General features: G+C 51.6%; 1 protein-coding gene across 1 annotated transcript in view; it reads right to left on the bottom strand.

Moving 5' to 3' along the window:
- Positions 1 to 21,974, bottom strand: part of LOC143692701 (uncharacterized) — a 52,103-nt gene extending 30,129 nt beyond the window's left edge. Inside the window, exons 1-2 of the mRNA XM_077172945.1 lie at positions 21,898 to 21,974; positions 18,154 to 18,493 (exon numbers count right to left, since the gene is read on the bottom strand). Of these exons, the coding sequence (XP_077029060.1) occupies positions 18,154 to 18,493; positions 21,898 to 21,974 (417 nt within the window). The remainder of the gene's footprint in view (positions 1 to 18,153; positions 18,494 to 21,897) is intronic.
- Positions 21,975 to 22,833: the final 859 nt, after the last annotated feature.

Raw genomic sequence — 22,833 nt, 5'->3', positions numbered from 1 at the left:
GTTTCTGGGCCAGGCTCTCGGAGCCCAGCCCAGCTCCCTGCAAGCTCTGCCGGCTGCCCTGAGCTCTGGGCAGCACCAAGGGCCTCTCTGAGCCCAGCCCAGCCCAGCCGGCTCTGGCCCCACAGCTCTGCTCAGGCCAGGCTGCTCTGGGCACTGGCCCCACGGCCTCAGCCCCTGCCAAGGCCACAGCAGCAGCTGCAGCTGCCACAGGACTCAGCCCCAGCCATGGGGGAAGGTGCTTGGCCAAGGCCAAAGGAGGCTCCCTGGCTGCCCTGCTCCCCTCGGGCTGAGGTGCTGAGAGCTCTGCAGCCCCTCTGCCATCCCATCTGCCCAGGGCAGCACCAGAGCCCCGGCCTTGGGGCCCTCAAGAGCTGCTCCTGCTCCAGGCCCAGGGCCCATGCCAAAGCTGGGGCAGCAGCCACAAAGCTGTGCCCATTTCTGTTCATTGCGGCTCTGATGGGGATGGATCCTCAGCCATTTGGTGTTTGCTAATGAATTTTATTTCTCCAGAGGACTCTTTCTTGAGCTCTTCAGTTGAGGAATTCAGTGAAAAAGGATCATAAACATTTGTTTAAAACACCTGAAGAAGAACAGCCCCGAGGAATAATTGAAGTTTTCAATTCTTCTGTGAATAATTAGACAAATTTCACAAGTGTTTTCAATGTGAATCTGCTGTATTGAAAAAAAAAAGGAAGAGAACTGTTTTATCCAGTATCCTTTTCCTTTTTCTAGTTTGGTATATTCAATGTCCAGTTGTTATTGACTCTCAGCATCTCCTAATGCTGTGTGAAGATATATAAAAATCAAGACCCCTTATGGCTGAAAATCAATAACACTGTCCCCACCCCCTCTCCACCATTTCTCTCATCCAACCCCTGGAACTCCAATAGATCAGGAATGGTGTGGCCAGCAGGAGCAGGCAGTGAATCTTTCCCTGTTCTCAGAACTGGTTGGGCAGCACCTCGAGTGCTGTGTCCAGTTCTGGGCCCCCAATTTAGGAAGGACATGGAGAGGCTGGAGCGTGTCCAGAGAAGGGCAACAAGGCTGGGGAGGGGTCTGGAGCACAATTCCTGTGAGGAGTGGCTGAGGGAGCTGGGGTTGTTTATCCTGGAGAAGAGGAGGCTCAGGGGAGACCTCATCACTCTCTACAACTCCCTGACAGGAGGGTGCAGCCAGGTGGGGGTCTGGCTCTTTTCCCAGGGAACAGTGACAGGACAAGAGAACACAGCCTTCAGCTGCACCAGGGGATATTTAGGATGGAACATGAGGAAATATTCTTTCAAATATTTGAAAGGATTGATTGCGCATCGGAATGGGCTGCCCAGGGAGGTGGGTGAGTCCCCATCCCTGGCAGTGTTTGAGGAAAGACTGGATGTGGCACTGAGTGCAATGGTTTGAGTGACAAGGTGGTGTTGGGTGCCAGCTTGGACTTGATGCTCTCCAAGGTCTTTTCCAGCCTGGTTGATTCTCTGATGATTGTGACACTGCAGGGCCTGGGGAAGCAAGGGGCCATTGTGACTCGGCAGGGCCTGGTGGCACTAAGAGGACCATGGTGACACTGTGTGCGACATGGCAGCACAGAGCCAAGGGGCCATGGTGACACTGTGGGGCTGAATGGAAGCAAGGAGTCCATGGTGACAGTCTGGGTCCTGGTGGAACCAGGATTTCCCTCTGCTCTAGTGCAGTTCACTAGGTAGGTTTCTTGCTACAGCTATGGAGAAATATTTCAACAAGCTTCAAGGAAATACATATTTCTATATGAAAGGGTGCCTTTTATTGTTGTCCTATTACACAAGAGGTGATTGCAGCATTCTGTGACTGATATTGATCCAGGGACTCTCCTAAGGAAGTCTAGCCTGCTCAGAGAAGCTGCCTCTAAGTCTGACCCAGTGAGGACAACCTTGCTCCACATTCCCCAACCCCATCCTTTCTCTCCTCACTCACCTGGGACCTGCTTTGCTCAGAGAACTGGCTGCACAAAGCCAAAAAGCGGCTTTTCTTCTTTTATTTTTTTCAAGCAATCTAAAACTCCTGAGTTTCCCCATTGCAAACAGACATCCTCCTCACATGTGTGCCAAGCCCAAGCTGCCACCAAGAGCACTCCAGGCCTGCCTGGGCCAGCTGTGAGGGTGGATCATCATCCCAACCTGCACTGGGCCATTGCAAGGGACTATTGCCATGGACACTGCAGGGACCCCACTGCTGGCTTTGGGTGCCATGGCAACCCCCATCAGTTCAGGTTTCCTTGGAAACCAGCCCAGGGAGCCATTTCTGCAGCCAGGTTCCATGGCCCCTTGCCTGCAGAGCTGTTGCTGCCCTGGGCTGCCATGGCAACCCTGAGGACAAAGCGGTGCCAGGGCTGTTCCAGGTACAATTGCAGTGACACTCGTTGGTGCCACCAGGTGCCATGGCAATGGACACAGGGACCCGTTCCTTGGTTTGGTGCCATAGCAACCAATGCCCAGAGCCGTTGTGGCGGTTGGTGGCCATGGAAAGCTGCCCTGGGCCCCTTGCTCAGGGCTGGTGTCAGTGCCCAGAGCCAGAGGGGATCCCTTGCTGGGGGCTGTGCCATGGCCACCTGCCCTGTGCCGCGCTGGCCGCTCGGGCACCAGGAACCAGCAGCCAAGGGCACTGCCAGGGCCAAAGGCCAGGTCAGCCAGACAGAAAGGGGCAGCGCTGGGCACTGTTTCCATGGCAACTGGCACTGGGGGGACACCTGGGTCACCTGGCCTGGCAGTTGCCATGGAAAGCCCTGGCAGGCACTGAGGGCACAGCCCCTGGCACTGAGACACTGCTGGGCCGGGTGCTGAGCACAGGGCTGAGCACGCAGAGATGGTTTTGTTCTTGCTGAGCTGCAGCACAGCCAAGGCCTGTCCTGCCCCTCGTCCAGCCACGCTGGGGAGGGGCTGGGGCTGCGGGGGAGCTGGGCAGGGGACACAGCCAGGACAGGTGACCCCAACTGACCCCGGGCACAGCCCAGACCAGAGCACATCATGCTCAGGGTATGAAGGGGGGAACAAGGAGGAAGGGGGGAATTTTGGAGGGAGGGTTTCTGCCTTGCCAGGTAACACTTAGGCAAGAGGGGGCCCTGTTTCTCCAGTGGGCAGGGTCACTACCAAAGACACAGACACCAACTGAAGGAATTGTGTCATTTATATCATGCACAGCTGCAAAGAATTACAAAAGGATAAGCTCAGCAAAGCACATCATCATTAGCAAAGAATTACAAAAGAAGCTCAGCAATCCATCAGAACTCATCATTACATTTTGATGACTAACCCCTTGGTGAAACACTAGAGGTGTTTGTGGCAGACAAAGATTCTGGCTGACTGTCAAAGTACAACTTACAGACACCAGTAGTACTTTAGTGACACCGTTCTTCATTCATTTCTCTCAATCTCATTGGAGTTAGGAACAAGAATTCTGTTGTCCATGGAGCTGGCACCATGTTAATTCCAGAATAATGCCCCCAGGCCCTTTGCTGTTCAGCTTTACCATGCTGTCTGTGGCTAACAAGGCCTGGGGGGGCCCTTTCCCCTCTGGCTGGAAGGGGCCAGGTCCCAGTCCCTGAGGGGCACCCGGGCTCCTGGATGCAATTCCTGTGCAAGTCCCTCAGTGTCACAGCAGCCTTCCCATGGAGCCCCGTGGATCAGAGCATTTCCCAAAAGGGCCCTTGGGGCAAACAGGGAGATTTGGTCTGGCAGCATGTGTAAAACAATATCCTGTCAGATCTACTTGTTCTCACACAGAACACTTGGCTGCAGGGACACATTCCCATTGTTCCTGCCCAGGTTTCAGGACTCAGAGTTGTCTTTCCCAGGAGCTGCTCCTTCAGCTGCCTCGGGAGGGCCATTTGGCCTCCGGACCCACACTCGGGCTCCATTATTAGGGCTGCTGGATCCAAACCCTTTATCTCCACAAACGGTGGTGATTGCAGGTGGATCTCCTTTTTTCACAACCGTTCTTAAAATTGCAATATTGATAATTGTGCTACCCTGTCATGGGGTTGAATAATCCCATCTTGTTCACTGTTGTTTAACACAATTCCTTTAATTTCTCCTTGATATTCTGCATCAGTTCCTCTTCCCATGACATGAACACTTTGCAAGGCCAAGCTCCAAGGGAGCAGTTACCAAACCAAAGTGTCCTGGAGGAATCTGAATTCCTGTTTCAGTATTGATAGCTCTCATTTGCTTTGAATTTCTCCTCATTAATTCCAGTGCATGAAGGCCCAGCCCTGCAGCCTCTGGGCTGGCCCTGCCAGGGGCCATCACAGCCAGAACAATTTCCCAGGCAGCCCAAGTCTCACTGCCCATGGTTGGATTTGCAAATTGGGGGCAGCCGTGCACAGCCAGGGGGTTTCCATTTCCCCAGTGGGCCACTGTTAAGGGCATGGGGCACATCTGGGAGATGGGTTCTCCATGGGCAAAGGTTCCATCTCCTTATTTTTTCAATTGCTTTTTAAACAACCCCTTCACCCGTACAACAAAACCTGCAGCTTGTGCATAGTCTGGTACATGAAAAACCCTGCAGGCTTCATCACTGAATTTTTCACAGCAACAGACAAAGCACTCTGCATCACAGTATCAGAAAACCCTGGGAAAACAGCCAATTTTATCCCTTCCTCCTTTTTTCACTGTATACAATCTCACAAAGTTGACCACTAACATTAGGGTCCTGGCCAATCCTGTTCTGTAGGGTATTTAGTGTTACATCCCTGAGCAGCCAAAGCTACCAAATTAGTATTGTCAGAACTACTTCAGATTATTATAATTTTATATGTAGATATACATATTGATACAGACAGAGAGACCTAGACATACATATAAAAATATATAAAAATATATATATGAAGATCTTATTATATTATAAATACATGTATTGTTATTTATTATATTGATATTTCACTTGCACCAATGCAGCTGAGCTCAAGATTAAAACCTTCTTCTCTTGCTCCATGTGGGAGCATTCCAACAATAATTGTTCCTTCTGAAGGTGCTGTTTCCAATGTACTCTTAACAAATTCATCTTTGTCTGCCCAAACCTCAAGTTCTTTTCCTTTTCCCTTATGTAATTTTTTGATGCATTTGAAGCCATCCAGGGGTTCAGCCTCTTTTACCCGACTGCCCCACTGCTCCCACGGGGCTCTGACCTCAGCCCACTCCAGAGCCAGGGAACTCCAGGGAAGGGCTTCCCATCTGGGAATTTCTGATGGCACTGATTCCTCACATTTACACGGAACAAGTGACATTTTGTTGGGATCTGGCCAGACTGGGCCAGTTTTGTTTTACCAGTGGGCAAAGTCAGCACCAAAGACACAGACTCCAACTGAAGGAATCAGTGTCATTTCCTGCAGCTCAAAGCAGCAAAGAATCACAACAGGAGCAGCTCAGCAATGCACCCAACCATCCCCACCAAAGATTGCCTGCAGTGATTGAGAAAGATCCAGCCCCAGTTACCCTCAGCCTTTACCATCCCCCAGACCCACACAGCAGCTGGGGAAGCTGTCACAGCCAAGGGCTGCAGAGCCACTCCTGGGCACTGGCAATTCCTGCAGGTGCCTCCAGCCCCAGGTGAGGCTCCAACCCCGCTGGGAGAGGGCCCAGCTCTGACAGTGCTGAATGGACAAACTGACAGCACTGCTAGTGTGGCAACATCTGGTTTCATCCTCCTCTTCGCTCTCTCCCAAAGCCTGGCCAGGGCCCCAGGAGGGACCAAGGGAGGTGACTTTGACCATTCAGCCCCAAACAAGGCCAGATGTCAGATTTCATGGCCTGGTCTGGCTTCTAAATACACAAAGGTCCATACATGTTTCACTAATGAGTGGCTACATCTATCACAGTGCTAATGACCATGCCTATTTCATCAGGGAGCAGATACAAAGATAACCTTTGGTTGGAAGGTTCCTCCAGAGGCCACCTTGGGCTCAGGGCCTGCTGTTCAGGCCTCACTCAGGGCTGCTGTCCAGGCCTTGGCACTTCAGGGACGTGCTTTAGTGCTGGGCTTGGCACTGCTGGCTGAGCGGCTGCACTGGGGGAGCTCAGAGGGCTTTTCCAAGAGAAAGGATTCTGTGATTCCATGATTCTATCCACTGCATTCAGCTGGGTCCATGTTAGCAGCATTCATTTACTCAGAAAGTCTCCTCTTGCCCAGCTCCTGTGGCCTGAGGCTTCAGCTCCTTCAGCTCCTGGTGCTGAGCTGCTCATGCTGAACGAGACGACTCGGAGAGAAGAGCACAGTCCATGCAATTCCTTCTGGGACACGGAGAGGGGAGGCTGTGCAAACAGGAGCATTGTTTGCTGTGGCCTCCTCTCTGCCCTTCACGCCTTTCAGCGCTTGGAACCAGCCAAGAGCTTTCTCCAAGAGTGCAATGGAGCAGCTGTTCCTGCTCCTGGCTCTGGCTCTCTCCAGTCTCTGCCCTTGCCTGCTTCTGTCCCTCGTGCTGTGCCCTCTGTTCCCCCAGGGCTGGCTGGCTGCTGCCCAGGACTGTGGCACTGGCACAGATCCAGTGCTCCAGAGCCTCCTTTCTGTGCCCTTGCAGCTGCCTGGGCACAGCAGCCTTTTCCATCTGCAAGCTCCCCATGGACAGGGATTGCCCAGCTCCGTTCCTTGCACAGCCTCCAGGAGCCCAGGGCTGCCATCTCAAGTCCCTGCTGGCACTGGGGGCTCCCAGGTGCCTCAGGCTGCTGTGACACCGCCGCACACGGGAGGGAACAGGGGCAGGGGCTGTGCTGAAAGTCAGCTCCATCTGCTGCTGCTGCTGCTGCTGCTGCTGTGGGGTCATTTGTGCAGCCCTGGCCCAGAGTCAGGGATCAGATCCTGCCAGTCTCTTCCAGCCCTGGCTGCTCAGTGTTTGGGCCCTGGAGCCTCAGGTGGGCAAAGGCAGCTGCTGCTGGTCCCTCTGTGTGCCCGTGTTCAGCAGTGCTGCTCCATCAGTCTGTGCCCAGCAACGGGGAAAAGCCTCAGCCCTGCAGGGCCAGGAGCTGCCGGGCTCTGCCTGAGCAGCTCAGCCAGCAGGAAGGGAGCTGCTCCACACGGGAACCAGGAGCAAAGGACATTCCTTTCATAGGACATGTTTTCTATTTAAAAGAAAAAAAAAGAAAAAGGGAAAAAAATAGGTAAATTGTAAAAGATAAGAATAAAATCCAAGTGTTAGTGAAAAAACATAACATAATGTTAGTGAAAAAAACAAAACAGAAATGCAAATTTACATTCTTTGCATTAAGAGGTAAGTGATCTTTTTAAAAAGAGAACTCAGTTATTTACATTGTAAATGTGCTGATGGCATGGATCCATCTTACTGACCTCAGCAGCCTTTTAAAAGATTTTGGGCTTTGTTTCCAACATTGCCATTTGAAACTGGGGTTGAAGCAAGAGGAAATTGCTTGGTGCCCTTCCAGCTCCAAGCAGGACTGGGAAGGGAAACTCTGTCAAAGCCCAAATCCTTTAGAAGATGCCCTTCCTTCTCAGCCTGGGAAGGAGCTGCACATTCCTGTTGAAACTGTCAGGGGTTTCTTAAAGACACAAAGTCCCACTTAGGGCTTTTTGCTCTGGTTTGGCAGTGCAGAAGGGCAATTCTCCATCCACCAGCTCCAGACTGCACTGCCTCAGGAGCACGGCCCACACGCCAGCTTTGGCCCACTCGTGGCACTGCTAGAGGAGGAAGAAAGTGCAACTGCACAATTCCAGCCAATCAAGAAGGAAGAATGGGACAGACAAAACAGCCTGTGCAGATCCAGGCGTTCAGCTGGGACTGTGGAGACTTTGGGTCCTTGCCAATTGGATGTGTGTCCCCAGGTAATATCTCTGGGCCTGCAGCAGAGTCTCACTCACCTGCCAAAGCAGAAAGCTCAGGCGCTGTGCTCGCAACGGGCTCATCTGATGCAGAGCTGTCAGAGCAATGTGAGGGCAGAGCCAGCCCAGCTGGGCCCAGGGCTGAGCCCAGCAGAGCCCTGGCAGAGCCCAGAGCAGCCTCAGCAGCCGCAGAGCCCGGCTGCAAGGAGAGAAAGCAGAAACCGCCCGTCAGCTGAGGGCTCCTGTGCCCTTGTGCCAAGGCCTGCGGTGCCCAGGCCATGCTGGCTGTGCCCAGAGCTGTGCCCAGAGCTGCCCATCCCTGCTGCCTTTGGCAGCAGAGCAGGAGGGCAGGACATGTGCCCAGCCTGCAGCCAGCCACGGCACATCCAGCCCTCAGCAGCTGCCCAGAGCAGGATGCTCCTGTGCTCGCTGCCATCTCCCAAAAGCTCTGATCCCACCCTGCCAAGCACACAGGGACCCACCTCACGCCAGCCACGGCTGCAAGAAAAGCTGCTCCCAAACCATGGCCTCAGCCTTCTCCAAGGGCATGGCCCATCCACGCCACAGCTGCTCCCAAGCACTTCCCCATCCACACTGGACCACCTAGAACGCTTCCTCTGGAAAAACAAACAACACATTCTTGAAAAGAGATTAGATGCAAAAAGGGAAAACAAGAAAAATGGTGAAAACTCTTATCTCTGTCAGGGCCTTCAGGAAGGCCCAACTCCTACCAACTCCCCTGGTAGGGAAAAACCCAGCCATGGCTGAGGGAAGCCCACACTTTCTCTCTTCCCCACTGCACTGTCCCCAAAATCACGGTGATCCCAAAGCAAACAGGGGCAGTGGAGCAGCCCAAGCCCTTCCTCTCCTGCAGAGCAAAGCAGCCCCTGCACAGGTTCTGGAGTCCCACCTCTGCTCCCACCATGGGGCTTTGTTTGTGTCAGGCTGGCTGCCCCAGCCCCAGCCCCAGCCCCAGCCCGGGGCACGGTGGCTGCTGGGGGCTGTTGGCAGGGCCAGGAGCCCACTCCCATTTCATACCCAGCCCAGCCCATCCCCCAGCCCTGCCAAAAAGCAGCTGGGCAGCGACTGAAGGATGAGTTGCATCTGCCCCAGCAAAGGGGGAACCTTTGGTTCCCAGCCAGGCTGGGCCGTGCCCAAATCTGGCAGAATTTCCCCGGCTGGGGACTCATCTGAAAATTCCCTGTGGAGTTTGGCTTTGAAGAAGGTGCCAGAATCAAAGTCCATCACCTTCAGCCTCCAGTGGCCAGGCTGAGGAAGAGCTTGTCATCCTTGATGTCATCCTGGCTGTCTCCAGCAGCAGCAGCAGCAGCAGCAGCATCCCCACCCGGTACAGCTTCTCCAGGGGCTCCTGCTCCTTCCCTGGGGGAAGACCAGGCTTTCAGGGCTCTGCCCAGGGCCCCAGCTGTCAGGGAACCAGCACAAGCAAAACCAGCTTGGATGGCGGCCACCAGTGCTGGGCAGAGCAGCTCAGCTCCAGCACAAGGGCTACGTGTGCCCATCCCATGGCCCCGGTGCAGTGACACAGGCAGCACAAAAAGGTCTGGCTTCCTCTGCTTCTCATTGCCAAGGCATGTGTGGAGCTGGAACTTACCAGGGCCCTGGATCAAAGTGTGCCTGTGGCTCTCTCCCTTCTTCTATGGCCGAGGAATATCCTGCACCCAAGGATCAGAGAACAGGTCTTCTAATGTGGGTCTCTCCAAGGAGTTCACGGATAAACACCACCTGATCAGATCTTTGCACTCTGGGGAGAGAAAGCAGAAACTGCCGGTCAGCCAGAGAAGGCTCCTGTCTGCTTTGCCCCACTATTCCCATGGCCAGGCCATTCTGGATGAGCTCAGGCTTGGGCCTAAACTTTCCCATCAATTCCCTGTTTTGGAGGAGAGCAGGACCTGTGCCACCTCCTCAGCAGCTGCCAGAGCGGGATGCTCACAAGCCCGCTGCTGGCTCCCAGCACTGGGATTCCCCCCGTGCCCAGAGAAGGGGATCCACCTTGAGAGAGCCCTTGTGGCAGCGGGAGCTGGCCCCAGCTGAGGTTCCGGCCCCTCCTGAACGGGTGCTCCCCGCAGACCATCTGGTGCAGCAGGATGCCCAGGGACCAGATCGTTGCTGCCTCGCCATGGTACCAGCCAAAGTCGTTCCATTCCGGGGGACTGTAGGACAGTGTTCCTATGGAATACAGATGGAGTTCAGCAGGGGGATGCTGCTGCTCCCAGAGCCTGGCCCCAGCACCCCTGGGCCTGCGGGGGCTGCATCAGTGGCACACAGGGTGACCACTGCCCTCTCACCAGCACCTGGGACTTGTGCACAAACTTAGGCTTGCAAAAGAAGCCACTGGTGTCAGAAGAGGGCAGAGGAAGCTCTGGCTAAGCCTGACCCTGACCTGCAAAGGAAAAACCCTCTCCATGCTGGGGAAAACATGCCCTTATCCTCCCTGCCTGCATTGCCCCAAAAATATTAGGAAGCCAAGGCAAACAGGGAGAGTGGATCAGTCCAAGCCCTTCCTCTTGCCTGCACATCAAACTGGCTGGGGCACAGGTTCCGCCCCCATCTCTGCTACCCCCACCCACGGGGGTTTTGGTCGGGCTGGCTGCCCCAGCTCAGCCCCAGTCCTGGGCAGAGTGGCTGGCAAAGGCTGCCAGCAGGGCTGGAAGATGGCTCCCCACCCAGCCCTGCTCTAAAGCAACTCAGCTGAAGACTCAGTCCCCTGACTGGCAGCAAAAGGGAGAATCCCCTCTGCCACAGCCAGCTTGGGCTGGGAGATGTTGGGCCATGAGATCCTGGGACCAGGAGTACACCCTTACGTGGGCTCACCTGCAAAGTGAGTGTAGGCTGTCTCTTGCAGGTAGGTGCCACAGCCAAAGTCGATCAGTTTGGCCTTCCCGGTGTGCAGGTCGAGCAGGATGTTCTCGGGCTTGATGTCGCGGTGCAGGACCCCGCAGCTGGTGCAGTGCCGCACGGCCTCCAGCACCTGGCGGAACAGCGCCCGCGCCTCCTCCTCGGGCAGGAACCGCCGTGCCCCAATGAAACGCTGCAGGTCCTGACACCGCTCTGGCCGCTCCAGCACCATCACGATGTGGTTGGGCAGCTCAAGCCACTCCAGCAGCTGCACCACACCAGGGAAGCCAGTGGACACCTTGGCTTGCAGCACCACCTCCAGCGGGGCCCTGCTGCCGTCGGGCTGCGGGAGGAGCACGATGCCCTCAATGGGGCTGATGCCGTGCCGGGGCTCGGGGAGCCCTCAGCCAGCCCGGGATGCTCTGCGCCCTGCGCTGGACCCACGCCCGCTCTCCCTCGAGGCGTCCTGGCGGCTTCCACCGTGCCGGGCCTCGGCTCATCCCCGCCCGGCAGCCCCGGCTGCTGCCGCTGGCCCCGCTCACTCACCAGCTCGCCCCAGTGCCGGACGCGGTTCCGTGGCACCCTCTTGATGGCCACCTGCAAGCCAAGGACAGCAGCGGGCTCAGCTCGCCGCCCGCCCTGACCAGCCCCATCCTCCTCCTCCTCCTCCTCCGCCCCCTCCTCCTGCGCCCGCCGCCGGCCCCGCCGCTCACCGGGGCGCCGTCCGAGAGCCGCGTGGCCGCGAAGACGCTGCCGAATCCTCCGCGCCCCAGCAGCGAACCCAGGCGGTACCGCTCCTGCAGGGCCTCGTGCGCCTTCCCTGCGGGCGGGACGCGGCTGTCAGAGCTCGGCCCGGGGCCAGCAACGGCCGCCGAGCGCCCCTCAGCCGCCCCGGGCCGGCCATGCCCAGGCGTTCGCTCTTTGGAACGCGGCACGGGAGGCTCGGGGCCGGCGGCCGCGCTGCCGAGCGGCGGAGCTCGGGCCGGGGAAGCCGCAACGGAGGCGGCGGCAGCGGCCGCCCCGCCTGTGTCCTCCGCGGGCCCCGGGGGGAGCCGGGGCCGGGGCCGGGGCCGGGGCCGGGGCCGGGGCCGGGGCCGGGGCCGGGCTCGGGCTCGGGGCTGGAGCCTGCGTCGGGGCCGGGGCCGGGCTCGGGCCAGGCGGAGCCGAAGGGCGGCGATGCCGCCCCCGCACCAGGCACTGACGCCCGCCCAGCAGCGCCACCGCCAGTACGGCCAGAGCCGGGCGGAGGCGAGAGCGCGGCGGGACGGCCGGGGCCGGCCACGGGGCAGCCCCGCTCGGGGCCGGGGGCGGGCCGGGGGCATGGCCCGGCCCGGCAGGGGAGAGGGAGGCGGGGAGAGGAGAGGGACGCCGGGCAAGGGACCCCGGGAGAAGGGTGCCCGACGGCGGGAAGGGGAGAGAAAGAAAAACAGAAGGAAAAACAGAAAGAGAAAGAAAAAGATAAAGAGAAAGAAAGAAAGAATGCTCTAAAATATCTGTTTTTCTGCTGTCGCTGCTGCTGCTGCCGCTGCTGCTGCTGTCGCTGCTGCTGCTGCCGCTGCTGCTGCCGCCGCTGCCGCCGCTGCAACTGAAGCACCGGGGCCGTTCGTCCCCGTGTCCGTTCCCCGCTCGCCCCACGAGCCCCACGTTCGAGCCCCGCGCGCCCCGGGCACAGCCCCTGAGTCTGTCCAAACACGGGAACTTTGCAGCGGTGAGCCCAGATGCAGAGCCCTGACTCCTGCACACTGGCACAGCAATCCCCTCGCTTGCTGCTCTGCATTGGCCTGGCTGAGGGTCAAACACTGTCGGGCCACCTTCCCTTGCTGTAGGATTCCTACCTGACCCAAGCACTGCACTTACATCTCCAGTGTTGCCTTCCAGTAAAACCAGGGGAAGGAAAACTCTGTGAGGCTCATGGTACTTTTGAGTGTCTAAAAATCACTAAGTCACCGATCTTAGAGGTACGGTGCATCTGGAATTCCTGGGATGGAGATGTAGTGCAACATGGAAAAGGGGAGCATAGAAATAAATAGAGGAAAAGATCTTGGATTGTTTCATTTTCATTTCCCTTCTGGAAAGCTGTTTCAGTTTTCCAGGAATCTTCTCCTGTCTGCTCTTCCCAAGAATCTCTCGTGGAGAACAAGGTCAAGCTTCTGTCCCAAGATTTGCCAGCAGGAAATTATGCCACTGGTGAAATTTTCATGATGACTGTTTGTGCTGGCTTAGGGCAAATTTGGGGAGGAAACCTCCAAAAGTGATCCTTCTAGAAAGCACGTTCAAGCAGCCCCTCCCCCTACTAGTTCAGGAAAAGACTTCCCTCGAGAAAAGTGAAAAAACCCCAGTTTATTTAACAAGTTAAGTATTCAGAAGCATGAAAAATGAATAATATTAAATAAAACCTCTGACAGTGCTGAAGAGATGGCAAATTCAGAAAGTCCTTTTTGTGGGTTGTAGTTGGCTCACTCAGTCTCTTCTAAGTCCCTCTGGTGCTGGAATGCAGCGTCCCAGAGCTCGGTGGGCCACAGGTGTGAGCTGCCAGTGTTTTTCTGGGTTTTCAGTCCAGAGCAGGTTTAAACAGTTCCAAGAAAAAGGAAAGTCACAGTCCAAGGAACTTCTCTGCCTAAGCTAGCTAAAACCAAATTGCTGGACCTGGGCTGTGAAGGCATCAGGAAATTTCCAAACTTGGGCACTGGTGGTCCCAGCAAACACCAGATCTGGATGGTGCTGCAGCCAGAACCTGGTAAATGTCCAAATTTTGGCTTTCTGTGCCAGCAAATCACTGGACTTGGGCTGTGCCAGCACCAGGAAGTTTTCAGATCTGGGCACTGGCACAGCCAGCAAACACCAGATCTGGGTGGTGTCGTTGGCAGCGACAGAAATCTGCCGGATTTGGGCTCTGCTGGCACCGGGAAATTTCCAAATCTGGGCACTGGCACAGCAAACACAAGATGTGGGCAGTGCCAGGGCCAGTAGCAGAAAGTTGCTGGGTTTTGGATTTCTGTGCCAGTAAATTGCTGCTGCACTTGGGCTGTGTCAGAATAGGGAAATTTCCAGATCTGGGCAGTGGTGGTGCCAGCAAACACCAGTGAAACCTTCTGGCCCTCGTCCGGACCATTGACCAGTGGTTTCCCTGAGAACCAGCTCTGGCCACTTTACAGACAGAGACTGCTTTCATCTGGTGCTCTGGAAACAGAACTTTAATGAAGGCAAACACAACAAACAGGATGGCGTGCACAGTACAGAAAGTGGAGCAGAAAAAAGCCTGGGTCCAGGGTCTAGCAGGGATATTTATCCATTTATTTATGGGGAGGGGTTAAGGTGGGATCTGTGAGAAGGATGCAAGAGGAAGGAAGGATTAAGAATATTACAATTTTTGCAGTATAAAGTAACCAATGGTAGCAAAGAGAACTCAGAACTTTCTAGTAACAATCTGCATAACTGAACAAGAGGATTATGGGTGGGAGCTCCTGCTGACCCTGACTATGAGGGTTTTCCCAGGGCCTTAAGCCGAGGTCTGCCTCTTCTTTTAAACCAATCCCAACACACCAGATCTGGGCTGTGCTGGGTTTTGGCTTTCTTTGCCAGACAATTGCTGCATTTGGGTTGTGGTGGCACAGGGAAATTGCCAGATCTGGGCACTGGCAGTGCCAGCTAACTGCAGATCTGGGTGGTGCCGGTGCTATCACCAGAAAATTTCTGGGTTTTGTCTTTCTGTCAAAATTCTGGGTTTTGTCCAGCAAACTGCTGGACTTTGGCTGTGCTGCCACTGGGAAACTGCTGGATCTGAGCACTGGCAGTGCCAGCAAACACCAGGTCTGGGTGGGGCCAGCACCAGGTATTTGCAAGGTTTTGGCTTTCTTTGCCAGAAAATTACTCGACTCGGGCTGTGCCAGCACCAGGAAATTCCCGCATCTGGGCACTGGTGGTGCCAGCAAACACCAGATCTTGGCATTGCCAATGACGGTAGCAGGGAATTGCCAGATTTTGGCTTTCTTTGCCAGAAAATTGCTGGACTTGGCTTTGCCAGAACAGGGAAATATCCAGATCTGGGCACTGGCAGTGGCAGCAAACACCAGGTCTGGGCACCTGTATTGGCATCAGGAAATTGCTGGATTTTGGCTTTCTGTGCCAGCAAATTGCTGGACTTGGGCTGTGCCAGCCTTGGGAAATTTCCGGATCTGGGCACTTGCGCAGCAAACACCAGATCTGGGTGGTGTGTTGTAGTGTGTTTTTATACTTTGAAATAATTGGTAGTAGTTTTGTTTTTGAATCCCCGTATTTTTCCCAAATGGTTCATCCCAAATGGTACCCCCCTCCCTTTACCTGTGTAATCCCTTTCCCTTACTGAGATCATCCCCAAACCCCCACCCTGGCTCTCTGTCAATCACTCAGCATCCCATCCCCTCCATCCAGAAGCTTCATTCCAGGATGTCGAGTGATCAGCCAGAGGCCAGGGGTCAGCCCCCCAAGCCCTGCCCCATATGCTGTCCTAAATGTCCATCCCCCAGTACCCATCCCTTAGGGTCACTTCTTGGTTAGTAAAATGTTATCTACTTTGGGTTTCCACCTCCCTTTAAATGTAACCTTGGCACAACTCCCGGGGCTCTCGGCTAATGAGGAACACCAAAACAACAAACAGGTAGATCAGGTAGCAAAGATAGAGGTGTCGAAGATAGATTGCCAACAGAAGGGGGAGTTGTTCCTAGCTTGATGGGCCCATGATGCCTCAGGTCATCAGGGCAGAGATGCCACCTGTAAGTGGGCACGAGACCGAGGGGTGGATCTAACCATGGACAGTATTTCTCAGGTTATCCATGACTGTGAGACGTGTGCTGCCATCAAGCAGGCCAAGCGAGTGAAGCCCCTATGGTATGGTGGGCAGGGGTCCAAGTACAAGTATGGGGAGGCCTGGCAGATTGACTCCATCACACTGCCCCAGACACGCCAGGGCAAGCGCTACCTGCTGACCATGGTGGAAGCCACCACTGGATGGTTGGAAACCCACCCTGTGTCTCATGCTATTGCCCAGAACACCATCCTGGGCCTTGAAAAGCAGGTCCTGTGGAGACATGGCACCCCTGAGAGGATTGAGTCAGACAATGGGACTCATTTCAAGAACAGCCTCCTCAACCCCCAGGCTAAGGAACATGGCATTGAGTGGGTGTACCATATCCCCTACCATGCACCAGCTGCAGGCAAAGTGGAGAGGTACAATGGACTACTAAAAACCCAGCTGAAAGCTTTGGGTGGGGGATCTTTCAAAAATTGGGAGCAGCATTTAGCAAAGGCCACCTGGTTAGTTAACACCCGAGGTTCCACCAGCCAAGCAGGTCTTGCCCAGTCTGAGTCCCTGAATGTAATAGATGGAGATAAAGTCCCAGTGGTGCATGTCAGAGGTTTGTTAGGGAAGACTGTGTGGATCAATTCTGCCTCGAGTACAGACAAACACATTTGTGGGGTTGTCTTTGCTCAGGGACCAGGTTGCACATGGTGGATAATGCAAAGAGATGGAACAACACGATGTGTACCTCATGGAGATCTGATTGTGGGGTGAGAATGATATGCAAATATCACTGTTTGTTGGATGTTACTGCCATTGTCTGTACATTAAACCATACAGACATGAGACAGAAGGAAATGTGTAAGTGTTGAAGGTCTGGGCAAGTGGAAGATGGAGAAGGAAATGTGCAAGTGTCGAAGGTCTGAGCAAGTGATAGATGGAGCTTTGAGTGAGTAAGGTGAAAGGGGGGAATCCTGCAGCTCTGTAGTATAGGGCATGGATTCAGTGGTCCAGTGTGGGAATGGGATGAGGGCATGATGGGTATTGCTTGTAATTTTTGGGGGAACAGATGGAAATTTTGCGTGAATAACTGCATGATGTGTGGTAGTATGTTGATGATATGGGGATAAGGGGTGGAATGTCCTAGGGTGACGTTATGATGCTTGTATCCCCATTCATGTGTTCTGTTTATGCTGGATATTATGTTCTGTACCTTTAAGACTGGCTCTGAAGAGGGAAAGTTTTGTTTTGGTTTTCTTATCAGCCTGGCGGGACACAGAGACTGCAGCTTTTGCTTTTGCTGCTTTTGCTTTTCGCTTTGTTCTCTCTCTCGCTCTTGCTTGCTTCGCTTCTGCTTGCTTTGCTCATTAGCTAGTTTAGCCAAACTGTCCAATTTCTTCCTGGACTGTTTCTCCTTTCCTTTTTCTGACCATTTTGAACCTGCTCCAGACTGGGACCTGAGAAAAACCAAGATCCTGCACCTTGTGGCCTGCAGCAGCAGCCCCAGCGCCGGAGGGACTGAGAACAGAGTGACCACCCCCCAAGAGAGACTTTCTGAATTTGTCATCTCTTTTCAGAGCGGTGTCATCCGGTATTGTTCATTTTGTGTGCTGGGGGGTGCTGTGCCTGTTAAATAAACAGGTTCTTTCCACTCCTCTATGAGGAATCCTTCCCGAACCGGTTGGGGGGAGGGGCTGTGTGGGTTTGCTTACTGGAGGAGCCCTAATTTGGAAATTCTCCTCCAAATTTGCCCTAAACCAGGACAGAGACCAAGAAGAAGAAGGAGAAAGACTGGACAACACCCAGATTCCTCCATCTTGCCTCCTGAACCCCCATTCTAAAAACTCCCAAAAATCTATTTTTCACCCCATGACTAACTATTATTCTACTTAGAATTTCGTGGCTTGCAGATCTTCATATAAAGGTTGGTAATTTTTTTTTCCATGGGTCAAAATCCAAGTTACAGGGGTCATGGGCTCTGTGCCAGCGTCTCTGAGCCCCCTGGGCAGGGGCTAGAGCCCTCCAGGGCAGCCAGAGGAATTTCCTGGGTTCTGACACTTACCAGTAACTCTGTGTGGGGATTTGCATCCCTTGTCAATAACCCAAAGGAAAACAATTTAAATGATGCCTTCACTTAGGCCAGGGATCTTGCCTCAAGTCCCTGAAGGTCTAAAGTTGAGGCTCTCCCTGAAAATTCCTCAGTGCTGGCTGGAGATCTGTGGATTCATTGAAGCTCTAGGCTGATCTTCTGGCTGGCTCTCCAATTTACTGCCACAAAATCTCCAAAATACTGGAACAAGACTCCTTAACACTAATTTGGTTTAAAGAGGCATAATTTATTCAAGCCTGAGGTCACACAAAGGATACTCCTAACCATTCGTGCACACATGATTTTACAAGTAAGCAATTTACATATTACAATTTACCCATTACCATCAAGCCCAGATTCAGTCCTTGTTTTGTCTATTCCTACATTCTTGAGCCGGATGTCTTCTTCTTCTCTTCCACCTGTTCTTGCTGGGAAAAGCAGTTTTTGTGTGCCTTGTTTCTCTGCTGGAAGTTCAAAGGCCCAGTAAAAACTAAATTAATTCCGTTGCTGTCACATAGCATGGAAGCCTCTCTCCAGCTTCCTTCCCTGAGCCCTCCTGCTCCTGCAGAACCACCCTGATAATGGATCTGCGTGTGTTGGACATGGTGGCTGTCACCTTGACGTGGCCAACACTCACCTGGACGGGCTCCTGGCAGGTGTCCAGGGTGACGTGGCAGCACGCAGTGGTCCTGTTGGTGGTGAAGGACGTCCTCATCTGGGACATGCGGTGGTAGGTGTCCTCCAACCTGCCCAGGTGAGCTCTGAGCAGGGACAGCTCCAGGCCCAGCTCCATGGCAAAGCGGTTGTAGTCCAGGGGGTTGGAGAAGAAGATGGCCACGGTGAAGGTGGGGGCCTCATAGACCAGGACTCCACAACAGCCACGGAACAGGGGGCTGGAGAACTGGCAGGTGTCAGAGGAGCCTGGGGGCACGCAGGGGCTGGGGGGGACGGAGCTGTGCCCGCTGTAGAAGTAGGTCCTGGGGAGGAGAAACAGGGGTGTGCCATCAGGGGAGGATGGTGAGACCACCAGTGTCACAGACATCTTTTATGAAAAATCCTTTCCTTGGGATTTTTCCTCCTGAGAAGCTGAGAGGCCTCAGGAACAAAATGTAAACATTGATTATCTGCTGCTGTGGAATGCAACAGGTCATCTGTGATTGGTCTCATAGTGTTATTTCTTATTCATGGCCAATCACAGTCAGCTGGCTCAGACTCTCTGTCTGAGACACAAGCTTTTGTTATTCATTCTTTCTTTTTCTATTCTTAGCTAGCCTTCTGATGAAATATTTTCTTCTATTCTTTTGGTATAGTTTTAATATAATATATATCATAAAATAATAAATCAAGCCTTCTGAACCATGGAGTCAGATCCTCGTCTCTTCCCTCATGCTAAGACCCCTCTAAACATGGTCACACACCAGGAGATGCTGGTGGAGCAAGTGGTAGGTGGTGGAACCAGCAGGAGACAGTCTCAGCACCACTGGGAGGTGCTGGGAGCACTGGGAGGTGCTGGGGGCACTGCTGGGAGGTGCTGGGAGCACTGGGAGACAAGTAGGAGATTGACCAAGCCCTAGGAGATGCTCCCACCATGGGATGATGACCCCACCCTGTGGTGGTGTTCACAGGGGTCTCAGGATGAGGGAAGAAATGAGAATGTTGACTTTATGTTTTAGAAGGCTGATTTATTATTTTATGATATAGATTACATTTAAAGAAAATGATATATTAAAACTTACTAAACGAAGAGAAGATTTCATCAGAAAGCTAGCAAAGAATAGAAATTATAATAAAGAAAGCATAGAATGATAATAAAATCTGGTGACTGACCAGAGAGTCTGAGACAGCTGGACTGTGATTAATTATTAATTAAAAACAATTACATGGGACCAATCAAAGATGCACTTGTTGCATTCTACAGCAGCAAATAATCATTGTTTACATTTTGTTTTTGAAGTCTCTCAACTTCTCAAGAGAAAAAATCTTAAGGAAAAGATTTTTCATTAAATATGTCTGCGACACCACCCTGTCCTGGTTTGGAATGGGAGGAAAATTCAGGGAAGTGATGCAAAGCTTTTTGTGTAACTGACGGGCTGCTGAACCCCTGAGAAGCTGGGCACAACTCTGTGAAACACACACGTTAAAAACCAAAAACCCCAAAAACTCTCTCTTTCCTTTCCAATCAACAAAACGCAGCAAACCCCAACCTCAACCCCCATCTCAACCAAACCAAGCCAAACAGTGTCACCGTGATATTTTATGGAAAATCCCTTCACCAGGATTTCTTCTCCTGGGAAGGTGGGAAGCTTCAGCTTCTCCCTGTTTTGCTGCTTTGGAATGTGATTTGGAGGATTGCTTACCCAGCATGGGAATTGTTTTAATTTAATCACCAATCCCAGTCCAGCTGTGTCAGGACTCTGGTCAGTCACAGGTTCTTATTATTCATTCTTTTCCAGCCTTCTGATGTATCCTTTCTCTTTCTTTAGTTTAGTTTTAGTATATCATTTGTTTTAATATAATATTGAGGGAACTCACGACATTCCTCTGGCTGCCCTGGAGGGCTCCAGCCCCTGCCCAGGGGGCTCAGAGACCTTGGCACAGAGCCCAAGATCCCTGTGCCTTTGATTTAGCCCTTGGAAAAAACAATTTCCAACCTTTATAGGAAGAATTACAAGTCAAGAAAGTTTAAGTAGAATAATAGTTAGTTTATCACGGGGTGAAAAATAGATTTTTGAGATTTTTAGAATGGGGGCTTGAAGTCCAAAGATAGAAGAATTTAAGTGTGCCTTGTCCCTTTTCCTTCTTCTTCCTTCCTTCCTTTCCTTCTTCCTCCATCTTTTAAGTGATGTTGGCATTTTTAGATTAGTTTAGAGTAAACACCCACTGTCTAACATAGGTGATAAGTATTGAGAAGTTATTGTAAATAGTGTACACGTAGTTTTTAGTATAAAAAGATAACACCACCCCAAGGATGGGCAGGGTGCCTCAGCCCGACCTGCCAGACAGAGCTCAGCGAGGCAAAAAAAGAATTTTATAGATAAAAACACCAATAAACAACCTTAAGAACAGGAATAGAAGAGTTCTGACTCCTTCTTCAACTACAGGGCTGGGAAAAGAGACTTTCTAACACATCTCAGGGTCACTGTGACCAGCAGAGATTCTGAGATAATATAATATCATAAAATAATAAATCAGCCTTCTGAGGACATGGAGTCAAATTCAAGTGTAATGTTAACCCTTTCAGTGCCTAAATCCTCCCTCAAATGAGAAAAAACCCCAAAATACAAACATGTAAAAGAACAGCATAAAGTCATCAAAGTCAGTGTAGAAGAAGTCCCAATTAAGAAAGAAAATGAAATGCCTTGTTTTTTAGAGCTAAAATCCTCTAATAAGCAATAGAGAAAATGCTCTTTTTCCTTGTAGCACATAAAACTATAAAGAGATAAAAGTGTATCAAATTGATATCAAACAAAAGCCTCCATACTAAAATAAACAAATGTTTATGGAGCTAAAATCCTCTTATAAGCTATAGAGAAAAGACTCTTTTTCCTTATAGCCCATAAAACTATAAAGAGATGTGTTCAAATTAATATCAAACAAAAGTCTCCATACTAAAATAAACAAATGTTAAAATAGCTGTAATTCCATAAAAAGTTTAAACAGAAAAAGAGTAGTCCTATGCTTCCAAAAAAAAAAAAAAAGAAAATCTCTATTCTCAAAAATAAAAGTAATTTTAAAAATAGACAATAAAGAGAATTTTTCCTTTTAAACAACTCATCTTTAAAACAATCATCATAAATCAATATAACCCATCAATAAGCTATGAAAGTGCTTATAACAATAAGAAAAATTTCATCATAGCAAAATTCCACAAAGAACTGTTGTTCGTAACCAATTAAGAACCACAAAAAACCCTGTTTCCTTTCCTCTTATAAAAAAGTCTCCATAACCTTAAAAGAAAAGACTTCTCTCCCTCAGTAAACTATTTTAAAAGTCGTAAACTAACTAAAAATCTTAAGTGTAATTTCTTTACATTATCAGTGAGGAAGAAAAGTTGTGAGAAGCAAAGTGCTCTAAAAGGTTTGTTTTAATTCTTACTATTTTTTTGCTTCTAATTACTTCTAATAAAATTTGCTTTATACCTTCTTAAAGTTTTAAAACTACTTTATCTTTCTCCTAATCCTATCTCACAACAAAAACTAAATGTATCAGTAATTAGCCAACACCAAACCTACCACATTCTTTAGTACATCAGCCAAAAAAACTTCAAATTAAAAAAATCCTTAATTAGCAAACCTAAACCACAACACACAATTAGCTTTTCCACCCAATTTCAAACTAAAACCACCACATACCCAGGGGTCCTCCCATGCCTTCCCCTCACCTGGGGTTCTCCAGGGTGACATTCCCGCTGCTGTTGGATATCTGGATCTCCACAGCCCTCTCCAGGAAATTCCACATCTCGGCACGCGATTGGCTGCTCCAGGGGGACAGAATCTACTCCTCCAGTCTGGGGTTTCCTCAGATCTGGGATCGTGACCTTGGAGACAGAATTTTCTCAGCTCTGGGGTCTCCTTGAATCCGTAATCTTCTCACTCCAAGGTCTCCTCCTCAGCTCCAGATTCTCTCTGTTCCAGAGTCTTCTTCCTGAATCCAGGATCTTTTCCGCAGCTCTGGGGTCTCCTTGGATTCAGAATCTTCTCAGCTCTGGAATCTTGTTCCTGTCTCTGGGAAATTCTTGAATCTGGAATCTCTTCAGATCTGGAATCTCCTCAGATTCAGTGTCTCTTCGGATCCAGGGTCTCCTCAGCACTGAAATCTTCTCCTCAGCTCCGGGGTTTCCTCAGTCCCGGGCTCTCGTCAGCACTCCTTGGATTCAGGGAGATCCTGGATCCAGAATCTCCACCCCAGCCCCTGACCTTCCCTGTGGTCTCCCCCTCTGAGCACCTTCTGGGTCTCCGCTGGTGTTGGGAATGTCCTGGGGCAGGGAAATCCCTCCCCTGGCTGGAAAAATCCTAAATTACAACTTCCTGGTGATAAAATGGAACCAACTTCCTGGTGGTGAGTCCGGGGCAAAGTCCTCCAGGGCCTGGCACCTTCAGCTGGTGTAACTGGTTTAACTGGCTGAATTGTCTAATGTAACTTGTTTAATTGATTTCTCTAATTTAAGTAATTTAATCTAATCTATTTTACCAGATCTAACTCAGCTGGTTTAAATGTTTTAAATTATGTAAATGGTTCCACAATAAGTTTATAACTGGTTCAACCGGTTTAACTGGTTCATCTAATTGAACGAGTTTAATTGGTTTATCTAGTTAAA

This window comes from Agelaius phoeniceus (assembly GCF_051311805.1).
Source record: "Agelaius phoeniceus isolate bAgePho1 chromosome W unlocalized genomic scaffold, bAgePho1.hap1 SUPER_W_unloc_2, whole genome shotgun sequence".
Taxonomy (NCBI): domain Eukaryota; kingdom Metazoa; phylum Chordata; class Aves; order Passeriformes; family Icteridae; genus Agelaius; species Agelaius phoeniceus.
The sequence above is the reverse complement of the archived record's forward strand: the minus strand, read 5'-3'. Positions and strand labels throughout refer to the sequence as shown.